Source organism: Neovison vison, chromosome 6 (genome assembly GCF_020171115.1).
Source record: "Neovison vison isolate M4711 chromosome 6, ASM_NN_V1, whole genome shotgun sequence".
Taxonomy (NCBI): Eukaryota; Metazoa; Chordata; class Mammalia; order Carnivora; family Mustelidae; genus Neogale; species Neogale vison.
In genome coordinates this window covers 8,824,240-8,838,716 of record NC_058096.1, presented here as the reverse complement: position 1 = coordinate 8,838,716, position 14,477 = coordinate 8,824,240, and the positions used below count along the sequence as shown (strand labels likewise).

Sequence of the window (14,477 nt, the reverse complement as noted above, 5' to 3'; positions counted from 1 at the left end):
GAGACCATAGTCCTACACTATGACCCTCTCCTTGCAAACACCCTGTGTGCTTGCCAAAGTACCAGCTCTCAACTTCACCATCATTCCCAGCCTATACTAGCAGCTAGACACGCTGGGGCGGGGGGGCGGGGGCTGCGGGGTGGAGGGGGGACGTGGGAGAATCGCAGGAAGCTGATCATGCTGTCTTGGTGTTAATGACCACGGATCACAAATGCGCCCCAGCGCCACTAGTTAATGCTGCCCAGTTCCCTAACACATTCACCTTCACACTCCACAAGATGGCTATTATATTCTCGAATCTCCCAGACTGAAACCTCTTGCTGATGCCTTCGAATGGCCGATTCAAAGAAAAAATAATGCTTTCAAGAATGACCACACATGGGGCACCTGGGTGACTCAGGTCATGATCCCAGGGTCCTGGGATCGAGCCCCGCATCGGGTTCTCCGCTCAGCGGGAAGCCTGCTTCCTCCTCTCTCTCTCTGCCTGCCTCTCTGCCTACTTGTGATCTCGGTCTATCAAATAAATAAATAAAAATCTTTAAAAAAAAAAAAAAAAGAATGACCACACACTGCTTTCCTCCTGTTACAAGAAGTGCCTGCTTCCAGTGACAAGTCCCCATCTAAGCCCTAGATCCTAGCTGCACCTGCCTCCCATATATTTTGTTCTTGAATTACTCCCTTTCTCTCCAACACCAATTTTTTTTAAAGATTTTATTTATTTATTTATTTGACAGATCAGAAGAAGGCAGAGAGAGAGAGTGGGGGAAGCAGGCTCCCTGCTGAGCAGAGAGACCAATGCGGGGCTTGATCCCAGGACCCTGGGATCATGACCTGAGCTGAAGGCAGAGGCTTTAACCCACTGAGCCACCCAGGTGCCCCTCCAACACCAGTTTTTACCTCCCCTTGAGATTATTACCTTTGCACAAAAACATGCTTTAATATCTCTCTCCCAGCTTTTAAAACTCTTTAAGGATTTAGGTCTTACAATAGTATGTTCTCTGATTACAATGGAATTAAGTTAGAAATCAATAACAGCAAGATATCTGGAAAATCTCCAAATAGTTGAAAACTTTTAAAAATACACTTCCTGGGCTCCTGTCTGGCTCAGCCAGTAGAACGTGCTACTTTTTTTTTTTTTTTAAGACTTATTTATTTGGGAGAGAGAGGTAGTGTGTGCACATGAGCAGAAGAAGGGCTAAGGGGCAGGGGGCAGAGGGAGCAGCAGACTCCCCACTGAGCAGAGCCAGGCCTGTGGCTCTCCATCCCAGGACCCTGAGATCAAGACATGAGCTGAAAACAGATGCTTAACCCACTGAGCCACCCAGGCGCCCCAAGCATACAACTTTTGATCCCAGGGATTGTGAGTTTGAGCCCCATGTTGGGTGTGGAAATTACTTAAAAATATTTTTTAAAAATGATTTTTTTTAAGATTTTATTTATTTATTTGACAGAGAGATCACAAGCAGACGGAGAGGCAGGCAGAGAGGGAGATAGAGGGAAGCAGGCTCCCAGCTGAGCAGAGAGCCCGATGCGGGACTCGATCCCAGGACCCTGAGATCATGACCTGAGCCGAAGGCAGAGGCTTAACCCACTGAGCCACCCAGGCGCCCTAAAAAATGATTTTAAAAATAACTTTTAAAATACAAGCCAGAGAAGATATCAATAAGCAAATTAGGAAGTATTTTAAACTGATTAAAATTGAAAAGTCAACATATGAATATTGATGTGATGCTACCAACAGCAGTACTTAAACGGGAAATTAATAGGACCCTGGGTGGTTCAGCTGGTTAAGCATCTGATTTTTTTTATTTTGGCTCAGGTCATGATCTCAGGATCATGAGCTCGAGCCCCACATTGGGCTCCCCCCTCAACATGGAGTTTGCTTGAGATTCTCTCTTTCCCCCACCCTTTCAAAAAAGATAAATATAAGTAAAGGGAAATTAATAGCCCTTAACACCTATAGAAAAGAAGAAAGATCTCAAATTAATGACCTTAGAATCCATGGTGAAAAACTAAAAAAGTAAACAAAACCCAAGGTGAGCAAAAGAAAGGAAATAAAGGTTAGAATAAAATTATAATTGGAAAAAAATAGAGAAAAAATATCAGTAAAACCAAAAGATGTTTCCCTGAGAAGGGGAAAAAACCCATAAAATCAATAAACCTTTCCCCAGGCAGAGCAGGAGAAAAAATATGAAAGACACAAATGACCAATATCAGGAATAAGGGAGATGGCATCACTACCAATATTTTTTTTTAACTTACATTTATTTATTTATTTATTTTCCAATTTATTTATTTTCAGAAAAACAGTATTCATTATTTTTTCACCACACCCAGTGCTCCATGCAAGCTGTGCCCTCTATAATACCCACCAACTGGTACCCCAACCTCCCACCCCCCCCCCCCCCCCCCCCCGCCACTTCAAACCCCTCAGATTGTTTTTCAGAGTCCATAGTCTCTCATGGTTCATCTCCCCTTCCAATTTACCCAAAAGCACATACCCTCCCCAATGTCCATAACCTACCCCCCTTCTCCCAACTCCCCTCCCCCCTCATCACTACCAATATTAAAAGGACTAGTCGGAGCACATCATGAACAACTTCATGTCAAAACAATCAACTTAAATGAAATAAACAAATTTTTTGAAAACCACGAATTAAGCTCACTCAAAAAGAAGTAGAAACCCAGAATAGCCCTACATCCTTAAAATAAAGTTCCACATAATTTTTAGAGGGGGGGAAAACCCTGCAGGTTGAGCCACAGTAGGGGACCACCCAGGAGAAGCCCACTTCTTAACTACCCTTGTTGATTTGGGGAAGGTTGGAGTCACAGTGACAGAGGCAAGCAGCTTAGCCAGCTCTGCTTGAGAAAAGCTGAGTCATAATGAGGTTCCAGCTCTCCATAAATTTAAGCGTCACTAATCAAACACCTTCAGATTAGGCTAAAGAAGGTGGGGGGGGGGTCCTAATTGCCTATGCAGACCTCGACACACCTGGAGATTCATTTTCATTTGAACTTTGTGGATGCACAGGTTTCACTGGGAGGAAAAAATATATCGATATCCCTCCTCCTTGGACAAACTTAAAACTCAGACACTTGGCACCCACAGGAGTTATGTAAGGTTTAAGTAAAAACATTCCAATAAGAGGCTTGGCACACAGCAAGAGCTTCATTAACACTCCCTCCCACTTGGGGGCGCGCTGGGAATCACACCCAGAGATGAACCCTGCCCCCAGCCGTGAATCCACTCATTGGACCTTTTTTCTCTCATTCTTTCTTGAGTTTAAGCAAAAAGAGGGCACTATGACCATAGAAGCAGTTACCGTGTCTAAATAGTTTCATCGCATTTGAGGAAACGACAAACATTTTCATTTTGCAGTGGATGGTAGGCGCACGCCCAAGAAAATTACTCAGCCCTTGTTTTTCTCCTTTAGGGGTTTTCCTAAAATAGTTTCTTCGATCCAAATGCAATGCATCTCTAGCACTCATCGACTCATCACCATCCGCTTTGGCTTTGGGAAAAACTACCACCGCTCCCGCCCGCAGACCACCGCTCGACTCAGGGGCGGGATCCAGAGCGCGCAGCTCGAGGGAAGGGGCGGGCCCGGGAGGGGGCCGTTACGAAACCTTCGGGAACAGACCGCCACTCCTCGCAGGGGAGGGACCAAGGGCTGGGGCCTCGTTCTCTAGAAGTCGCAGCACTGGATCCCAGAACTCGGGGCTCTGTGGCTTCTCTGTGTCCGCGCCTCTGCAGCGCGCTCCCCGGCGGCCCACAGGCCGGTCCGCTCTCCAAGTGCCTCCCCCGGCCATGTCGTCCTGCAGCCGCGTGGCGCTGGTGACCGGGGCCAACAAGGGCATCGGCTTCGCGATCGCGCGTGACCTGTGCCGGCAGTTTTCGGGGGACGTGGTGCTCACGGCGCGGGACGAGGCGCGGGGTCGCGCGGCCGTGCAGCAGCTCCAGGCCGAGGGCCTGAGTCCCCGCTTCCACCTGCTGGACATCGACGACCTGCAGAGCATCCGCGCCCTGCGCGACTTCCTGCGCAGGGAGTACGGGGGCCTCAACGTGTTGGTCAACAACGCGGGCATCGCATTCAAGCGTAAGTCGGGGGTGAGGCCCTGGGCGCGCCACGGGTTCGGGGCAGAGAGCCGCAGGCAACCCCCACTCGCCTACTCGAGTGACCGCGGAGCGCAGCGCCGGCTCCTCCGTACGCTCTCAGCAGTGGCCTCGCGCGGCTCGTTCGCTTTCCACGGAGTCGCCGGAGCCGTTCGCTTTGGCGCAGGGCGGGCGGGGCGCAGCCCAGGGCCCTCCCCGAGCGGTCTGCCGTGGAAGTGTGCCAGAAAACCGGCCTCCTGGGAGGGGGCCACGCCCTGCTAAGCTCCTCAGCTTTCTGTCTAATGCAAAAAAAGAAAAAAATTTCTTTGCGAAGGGTCTCCGAGCTCACTTCGGGCTTTCGCTTTCCTTGAAAGGGTGAATTCATAGATGCCCGGAGGCATCTGCTCGGGACAGGAAATGATCGCGGAGACACGACGGGCGCGCACTGTGCACGTTAGTGGACTCGAGATTTTGTTTAATGGAGAGCTTTGATAGGCTCAGGCAGAAAGGAAGCGAGCCTTGTTCCCTCCCCCGGGCATTTAGGGTTCTCATCAAACATACATTATAAGTGGGATTTTAAGTAGCATCTTTGGAGGGGGGGGGGGAAAGTCAAGGAGGTTACTTTCTCTGTTGCTCCATGGAGAGAATTAGTTGAGCTGCCTTGTGCTGGGGTAGAAATAGGCCAACCTCATTTACCAACCTAGTGGGGAAGAGACACCCAAGAGACAGAACACAACTAGTGCGAGGCCTCGATTGATTCCCGCCTCGGCCTTGACCCCTCACCGAGGCTGTGCATCCGCACCTCCAGCTCAGCTTGCCTGCGGGCTGTCTGCGAGCGCCGGCGGGAAGGGGCAGACCCCTGCTGCAGCAGACCTCGGCGGCCCGTGGAGGGGCTGGTGGCTGGCTGCTCCGCTTCCTGGAACACACGACGGCTGGAAGCCCCCGCCCCCTCCACAGGGTGGGCCGTGCACGAGCGGCACCTGCGCTAAGGCCTCCTGCCACACCTGCCGAATCACAATTTGCGTTTCAACAGAATCCCGAGGTGCGTCCCACACCCGGTCAGGACGAGCAGCGGCCCGGGAAAGCCGGGAATTCCCAAAGTGGGGCTAGACCAGTAGCTGCCACGTCACCTGGGAACGCGTTCGAAAGGCACATTCTGGAGCCCCACCCCAGACCTTCTCCATCCTCATCTCCGGGGGGTGGAGCCCAGAACGCTGTGTTTTAACCCGTCCTGCAGGTGCTGAAGTTTTGAGAACTACCGACCTAGGGGTTTAAAAATCCTTTTAGTTAGCTTGTTTTTCTTGTAGTTAGAGATAAGATGCGCTCGTCGTGTACATTTCGGGGGTAATGCGTGACTTTGTTTCCTTCTCTTTTTGGAAGCGGACGATCCAACGCCCTTCTACATTCAAGCTGACATAACGCTGAAGACAAACTTTTTTGCCACAAGAAACGTCTGCATCGAATTACTGCCGATAATAAAACCTCATGGTAAGTCCAACCACGTGGATTGTCAAGTTGTATCCCTTGACAAGAAGTGGGCGGTGGGGCTGTCCTTCAGGAGTGACCTAGGAATGCCATTTCTCTGTGTGGGGGACACAGAAAACTGCACTGTTTTCTCCTAAGCGTTCACCTGCACATTTCAGCTTTAAAAGGCATATGGTAAGGGCGCCTGGGTGGCTCAGTGTAGCCTGTGCCATCTACTGGGGTTGTGATCCCAGGGTCCTGGGATCAAGCCCGACATAGGGCTCTCTGCTCGTTAGGGAGCCAGCTTCCCCCTCTCTCTCTGCCTATTTGTGATCTCTGTCTGTCAAATAAATAAATAAATCTTTAAAAAAAAAAATAAAAAATAAACGGCATATGGTACATGGCAAAGCTCTTTGGGGCCAAGTCACAAACTCAACCCTAGAATAATCGGGAAGTCCTCAAGGGCCTCTTGGCCTCTGAGCAGTCTCAGAGGGTCCTTCTTAGCTCCCCAGGGTTGTGGGGCCACCCTAGCTTCTTTGGCGGTCTGAGGGAAGGCTCTTTCTTTCTTTCTTTTTTTTTTTTTTAAGCATTTTTATGACTTTCCCCATGTTCCTTTCTTCACTTCCTCAAGCTGATGCAGAGCCTCCCAGAGAAGTTTATTACAGAGTATCTTACCGACACGCCCAAGTATTCAATCAATAACCTTTATGACTTTTTCATTACTTTTTCCACAAATACTGGAGGGCCTACCCTAACCCAGGGTGCTGGGGACACAGTGGGAAGCACCGTGGACAGGAAGAATCCTGACCACAGAGCACTGAGTCTAGTAGAGCAGACTATAGTTGAGGAGGGGTGGCGGGGGCAGAGAAGGCTTCCCTGAGGACTCCCTTCCCCCAGAAAGGCAACCGGGACTCTTAGGAAGAAGAACTCTGTGGTTCTTATTAGAAATGCCCTTTTGTTGGACAATTATCATACATCTCACTAACAGGTGGAATTTAAGAATCAAAGCAGAGGATCCTAGGGGAAGAGAGGAAAAAATGAAACAGGACGAAACCAGAGAGGGAGACAAGCCAGAAGCGACTCTTTAATCATAGGAAACTAACTGAGGGTTGCTGGAGGGGAGCGGGGGTAGAGGAGTGAGGTAACTGGGTGATGGACATTGGGGAGGGTATGTGTTCTAATGAGCGCTGGGTATTATATAAGACTGATGAATCACAGATCTGTACGCCTAAAACAAATAATACATTAAAAAGCTTCCAAATCTCAGACAACCAGTCAGACTAGAAGGAGCAGTGTCTAGAATTGCTTTGCTTCTCCTGTTAGGCATGCATTTTTTTTAAAGATTTTATTTATTTATTTGACAGAGAGAGATCACAAGTAGGCAGAGAGGCAGGCAGAGAGAGAGAGGAGGAAGCAGGCTCCCCGCTGAGCAGAGAGCCCGATGCAGGACTCGATCCCAGGACCCTGAGATCATGACCTGAGCCGAAGGCAGCGGCCCAACCCACTGAGCCACCCAGGCGCCCCTATGCATGCATTTTTAATTAAAATAACTGCATAATAAAAATATGCTTTACTCAGTTTTAACATTTTGAAGAAAGATGATCTCTCGTGCAAATATCTTTTTTTTTTTTTAAAGATTTTATTTTATTGATTTATTTGACAGAGATCAGAAGTTGGCGAGAGGCAGGCAGAGAGAGAGGAGGAAGCAGGCTTCCCACAGAGCAGAGAGCCCGATGCGGGGCTCGATCCCAGGACCCCGGGATCATGACCCGAGCCGAAGGCAGCAGCTTAATCCACTGAGCCACCCAGGCGCCCCTCTCATGCAAATATCTTAAAAAATCTAAAAAGAGGGGTGCCTGGGTGGCTCAGTAGATTAAGCCTCTGCCTTCAGCTCAGGTCATGATCCCAGGGTCCTGGGATCGAGCCCCACATCAGGCTCTCTGCTCAGCAAGGAGCCTGCTTCCCCCTCTCTCTCTGCCTGCCTCTCTGCCTACTTGTGATCTCTCTCTCTCTCTGGTCAATAAATAAATAAAATCTTTAAAAAAATCTAAAAAGATGCATGGTGAGAGTTGCATCGGAACTCCTGCCCCTACTTGCCCAGTTCCCATCCCCGACCTCTTTATCCAATTCCCTTTATCCTTTCCTAGTGGGTTGAGCTCCCACTCAACAGGCAGAGCGGCAGGTACTGGCTGAAGAAAGCCTTGGGTCCGGGTGCATGGAGATGGTGAGTGCCCAGGGCCAAGAGGATAGAGGTTTGTTTTGTTCTTTTTTTTTTTTTTTTTTTTTTTTTTTTTTTAAGTAGACTCTCTGTAGCCCATCTTGGGGCTTGAACTCATCATCCTGAGATAAAGACCTGAGCTGAGATAAGACTTGGGCACTTAACTGACGGAGCCACCCAAGCATGCCCGCACGGTGGAATTTTTTTAATGCAAATCTAAATGCATATTTTTTTGCTCTCTTTTTTATACAAAGAGAACATTAAGTATAAGGTTTGCTGCTTTGCTTTCTTAGTATATCTGGGACTCTTTCTAGATCAGGACAGAAAGCTTTATTTTTTATAGCTACATAGTATTCCATTGTAAGTGTGCCTTTTACCAAGTGTCTAAAGTCTTCTGTCAAGGGGCCTTAGAATCCTAGAATTTGAAAGCTGCACGATATTAAAGAAACCTTACATTCCTGGGTCTTCATTTTACAGAGAAGGAAACTGAGATGCAAAGATGTGAACACAAGGGGTGCCTGGGTGGCTCAATGGGTTAAGGCTCTGCCTTCAGTTCAGGGTCCTGGGATCGAGCCCCGCATTGGGGTCTCTGCACAGTGGGGTACCTGCTTCCCTTCTCTCTCTGCCTGCCTCTCTGCCTACTTGTAGTCGGTCTCTCTCTCTCTCTCTCTGTGTGTCAAATAAATAAATAAATCTTAAAAAAAAAGAAAAAGATGTGAACACAGACAGGTAGTCACAGAACTGGAAACAGTATTCAGGTTTCCTGACTTCGCCCCTCAGTCAAATCAGGATAATTAGTTCCATGGAAGGGAAGGATCATAACGCCAAATGATTGCACACCAAGCCTTTTTGAAAGATAAAAGGTGGCTGTGGGGAGGGTGAGGTTCAGGCAACAACCCAGAGCACGTGATGACTGGCTTTAAACAGCCCTTTACTAGCAATTCCCAAAGTGGACTGGTTTACAATACACTGAGAATATTCGTGATTTTTCAGTAAAACTCAGCGTTCACCTGGAGGGCGAAAGCTGAGGATTATTGCCTCCTGGTTGGTAGAGAATTACTTTCTCCCCCAAACAAAACTGACTTAAAAGCCACATTTTATTTAGTGTTACATTATCTTTAAAGAAAGTCATCCCTGTTTCTCATTTAAGATTCTGAGGAACTAGGTTAATCGAGTGTTTGCCCACTAGGGGGGGCTACTTGCACACTCTTTCTAAGAATGGGGGTAGGGGTGGTTTCTGGACCAGTGGGCCCCCTCGGCCCTCAGCAAAGGGGGAGTGTGGGTGCAGCCTTTCTTAGGACTGATTGGAACCATCTGGCTGTAAAGACAGTCACCCCTTGGCCTTTCCCAGAGGTGTCCCCTGAGATCAGAGAGGACACCTCTTAACAAGCTTTTAATTTCCACCAAAGGCACGGAGTGGCCTCCTGTAATTGGTGTTTCTTTTCTCCTTTTCCTTTTGAATTCAATTCCTTGTGGCAGCCAGGTGATTAAGAACCAAGTCGTTTAGAAAGTAATGAAGAACACGTCATCAAAGTAGTGTAGTAGTCTTCGCGGCCAACCTCTTGAAGTGAATCTGATTATAAGACAATCATACCCGGGATGTCCGGGTGGCTCGGTCGGTTAAGTCTCTGCCTTCGGCTCAGGTTATGATCCCAGGGTCCTGAGATCAAGCCCCACATGGGGCTCTCCGCTCAGCAGGAAGTCTGCTGCTCCCTCTGCCGGCCGCTCCTCCTCCTGCTTGTGCTGTTTCTCTCTCTGAGAAATAAATAAAATCTTTAAAAAAAAAAAAAATGCTAACCCAAGTTTACAAATAATGGCGTAGAGTCTTCAAAAAGACCATTGTTAACTACTTAGATGAAAATAGACTAGGGTGGCTCAGTGGGTTAAGCCGCTGCCTTCGGCTCAGGTCATGATCTCAGGGTCCTGGGATCGAGTCCTGCATCGGGCTCTCTGCTCAGCAGGGAGCCTGCTTCCCCCTCCCCCTCTGCCTGCCTCTCTGCCTACTTGTGACCTCTCTCTGTCAAATAAATAAAATCTTAAAAAAAAAAAAAAAGAAAAGAAAATAGACTAAAGAGAGGGGTGCTTGGGCTGCTCAGTTAAGCATCCGACACTTGATTTCAGCTCAGGTCCTGATCTCAGCGGCGGGGATCAAGCCGCACGTTGGGCTCCCTGCTAGTGTGGAGTCTGCTTGGGATTCTCTCTCCCTTTCCCTCTGCCCTGCCCCCCAACCCCCCACTTTCTTTAAAATAAATAAATCTTTTTAAAAAGTAGACTAAAGAGATAGACTACTGAATAATCCATGATCCCACATGGGAGTCTGGATGAAAAGAAACCTGTAAAAGGAAGATCATGGAGATAACTGGAGTCCTTTGAATATGAACTGTGCTTTAGATAATAGTTTTGTACCATGATAAAGGGCTTGCATGCAATCACTCTTGTGGTTATGTAAGTAATACTCTTGTTACCATGTATGTGCTAACATGTTCAGGGCAAAGTTTTATATTTGTCTGCAGTTAAGAGAAAGCAAATGTGGCAAAATGTTAATAATTGAGGAACTTAGGTGAAGGTTATTTGGGTGTTGATTGAACTATTCTTGCAACTTCGCTATAGGTTTCAAATTTCTCAGTTAAAAGTTGGAAGGAGTGCCAGGGTGGCTCACTCAGTTAGGTGTCTGCCTTGGGCTCAGGTCATGAACCCGGGGTCCTGGGATTGAACCCCACGTCTGGCTCCCTGCTCTGCAGTGTCTGCTTCGCTCTGCCCTTCCCCCCTTTTCTTCTCTCTCTCTCTCTCTCTCTCTCCCCCTTGCTCACTTTTTCTCTCTCAAATAAGTGAATAAAATCTTTTTTTTTTAAGTTGGTAAAGAAATATGTATTACAAGAGAAGGAGAAAATGACTGAACAGTGTTAGGTACCTGGAGATAAGTGAGGTGCTCTTGTCCAAGACAGTGTGAGGTCATCTCTGTGTGGGGTTGGTCCACAAGGATATCTAGTAGAATGTACTACACCCCCCCAAACCCCCACTCCCGCCTCATCTCCATGGTGAATGAATGCCACTCAGAAAATGCAGTAAAATCCAATAAACCTGGTACACCTGGGTAGCTCAGTCGGTTAAGTGTCCAACTCTTGATCTCAGCTCAGGTCTTGATCTCAGGGTTGTGAGTTCAGTCAAGACCCATGTTGGGCTCCATGCTCCATAAGTAGGCCTGGAGCCTACTTTAAAAAAAAATCTGGGGGCACCTGGGTGGCTCAGTGGGTTAAGCCTCTGCCTTCGGCTCAGGTCATGATCTCAGGATCCTGGGATCGAGCCCTACGTTGGGCTCTCTGCTCAGCAGGGAGCCTGCTTCCCCCACCCTCTCTGCCTGCCTCTCTGTGTACTTGGGATCTCTCTCTCTCTCTCTCTCAGTCAAATAAATTTTTTAAAAAATCTGATTATCCTGTTGGATCACAGGAAGTGGATTCAAGATAATATGTAAGAAAAGAACTCCCTAAATGTGGTGGTGGTTGATGTTGGATGAACAGTATAAATTAACACATTTACTGGTTTGGGGAATTTCCACCAATACGTCAAATTATCTTATAGTTTGAGGCCTGCATATTTTTTTAATAGACCTAACAGTGTCTTTAGTAGCTGTAAGTTGTTGTTACTATGAATATTAACTCATTAATTACATTATATTTACTTTTTGGCTATGGGCTAAAAAAAAGTGATGAAAATCAAAACTGGGTTGGAGAATCAACCCACTCCACGTGTGAAAGTAGCCATCGTTAAGGATAGACAAGGCATTACCTCACCCTGATTTCTGGTACTTGGAAATAAAGAGGTGGCTGCCCTTGGCCCTAGGAAATTGTGCAAACCAAGAAATAGCTTTAATCCTCAGGGTGAGGGTGCTGTCTCTAGGAAAGCAAGCTCACAGGCACCTGGAGTGTTTGTGGGTGCAGAAGGTTGTCTTTATAAAAGCACCTGGTGATTTCACTAAAGACTTACCTCTTCCTCACCTGATGAATCATACTGCTCTCGAGCCCCTGTTATTGATGGGAATGCATCCTTCCCTTTGGGGGAAGAGAGCACGAAATAAGGTAAAAACCCACGGGTGCCTTCTAGAGTCTTTCTTTCTTTCTTTCTTTTTTTTAATTGGCAGTTAAATCTGCCGTATGAATCAGTTACATGTAGGGTATTGTTTATGTGTGACATGCTTCCATGTTTTCTACTGTTCTATTTCAGGCAGGGTGGTGAATGTTAGTAGTTTAGAGGGCTCAAAAGCTCTTGAAAATTGCAGCACAGATCTACAGAAGAAGTTCCAGTGTGAGACGCTCACGGAGGAGGACCTGGTGGACCTCATGAAGAAGTTTGTGGAGGACGCAAACAATGAAGTGCATGACAGGGAAGGCTGGCCCAACTCGGCTTATGGGGTGTCCAAGCTGGGGGTCACGGTCTTATCGAGAATCTTGGCCCGGCGTCTGGATGAGAAGAGAAGAGGTGACAGGATTCTGCTGAATGCATGCTGCCCGGGGTGGGTGAAGACGGACATGGGAGGGGCTCATGGCCCCAGGACGGTGGAGGAGGGAGCCGACACCCCTGTCTACTTGGCCCTGTTGCCCCCAGATGCTACTGAGCCTCATGGCCAGCTGGTCCATGACAGAGTCGTCCAAAACTGGTGAAGGTCTGCTTTGGTGCTTAATAAATGTTTGCGGAATGAATGAATGAATTCTGTTGTAGTCTGCTTCTTTTTCTGTCCTTGGGGAATGTCGATTAAAATCTCCCTGGGCAGGGGGTGGGGGGCGCCTGGGTGGCTCAGTGGGTTAAAGCCTCTGCCTTCGGCTTGGGTCATGGTCCCAGGGTCCTGGGATTGAGCCCCACATCGGGCTCTCTGCTCAGCAGGGAGCCTGCTTCCTCCTCTCTCTGCCTGCCTCTCTGCCTACTTGTGATCTCTGTCTGTCAAATATATAAAATCTTAAAAAAAAAAAAAAAAGAAACAAACAAACAAACAAACAAATCTCCCTGGGAGAAAGTGTCTTGTTCTAGAATCATACTGGGCAATTTTGCTATGCCCGAACTCCGGCCTGAAGGGCAAAGAACCTGGTCTAGGTTCTGCAGTGGTTCTGCAGTGTCGGAGATTGCCCAGGGTGGGAGCCCAGCATGTGCATTTCTGACAAGCTCCCAGTGGGGCTGGTGCTGGGATGGCAGTTTGAGAACCACTAGTCTAGCAAGAGCTCTCGGGCTGTGGAGCAGGTTCCAGCCGTGTTCCAGCCATCGCTCCGTGATTCAGCGTCGTTAACTCCCTAAGGATGTGACTTATCCCGTGTCCATAGTCCTGCAATCCTACTTTGTATCACATTCTGTTTCATTATATTTGAGCATATTTTCATTGGTTCTTATGAAGCGGTATGGCTTGAAAGACTCAGAATGTCCTTTTTTCCGTTGGGGTATGATTTCTTCCGGACTGGGAAGTTTTCACTTGGGTTTTGCATTCTGTGTTGCCAGAAGATTTGCAAAGTTGCTCTGCACCTTCTTTCAAATTGTTCCTGCCTGGGCAACTTTGCCCAGACCATCTCTTTGCTCTGACACGTACAGACACCTTCTCCCTGACCTGTTCCTGCTTCTCTCTGGGCTACAGCCCAGAGTAACTCTTCAGATGCCTCCCTGAGCCCCTTTTGTAGTTCTGACGAGAAGCAACTCCACATCCACTGCTTTCAAATGGGATTGGTTTTGTAATCTGCCTCCTGGCTTCTGGTTATACACTGTAGGAAAAGGACTTGGAAATTAAAGAATCTTATGAAAGAAAAGTATAGTTGTGAAGAACGTTAGCTGGGAAGTGAAGACCTTAACAGGAATGGCGAGCCAAACAACAGAAACATGACAGGTGCGCAACGGACAAACGACAAAGGAAAGAAACCACAAATTTACCAAGTTTATGATGGGAAGTTCACCATGAGATACAGCAGTGTTGTCACTTGATTAGAACCACAAAGATCATGTCATGTCACCTGAGACAGCATTGCAGAAATAAAGGGTAAGACTATCTTCCTTCTGAGAAGCCACACAGTATGGAAATGTTCAAGGTTTATCTGGGGGAACCAGGACTCTGCAGGTAACCTCATTATTTCTGATCTATCACAGCATGCAAAGTGTTTCTGGACTCTCCAACCTACCGATGTCAGTAGGGCAAAGTGTCATTTAGCTCTGACAACCCACACCTCACTGCTTTATCCACTTTGGGTGGAGGGACATCTGAATCCCACTCAAAATGCATCTCACTTCCTTTAGCCATCTCTATCTTGCCTGATTAAATCCAGCTTGCTCTTATATTTGTCTAGGACCATAGCTCACAAGACATTTTAATGGCTTCTTGTCTGGCTCTAAAAACATTTTAATGGCTTTTGGTATGTTTCCTCGATGTCTGTCATACTCTGGTCTCCTTCCATAGGCAGCTTCCAGAACCCTGCCAATGATAAGCAGTAGCACCAGGACCACGGAGTACTTTCAGGTTCTGCCTAATGGAGTCACAGACAGGAAATGCACAAGTAAACAGGCCATTTCCTTTTATTTCTTCTCCCTTTTTGGTCTCTAGCCAAGCATCACCTTGACATTTTTGGATCAGTGTGTACCCGCTTAGAAGACCCTTAATTGTAAGCTGCTGATCAGAACAGCAGGTCTCATGTTTATGGCAAGATTGACCCTTATGGGCCGACTGCCCAGCACCCT

General features: G+C 47.7%; 1 protein-coding gene across 1 annotated transcript; it reads left to right on the top strand.

The window, feature by feature from the left end:
- The first annotated feature begins 2,506 nt into the window (after positions 1-2,506).
- Positions 2,507-12,480, top strand: CBR3 (carbonyl reductase 3). The gene is made up of 3 exons (XM_044250949.1): positions 2,507-4,097; positions 5,474-5,581; positions 11,997-12,480. Exons 1-3 carry the CDS (start codon positions 3,809-3,811, stop codon positions 12,431-12,433), a joined length of 834 nt encoding a protein of 277 aa, XP_044106884.1. The 5' UTR covers positions 2,507-3,808; the 3' UTR covers positions 12,434-12,480.
- Positions 12,481-14,477: the final 1,997 nt, after the last annotated feature.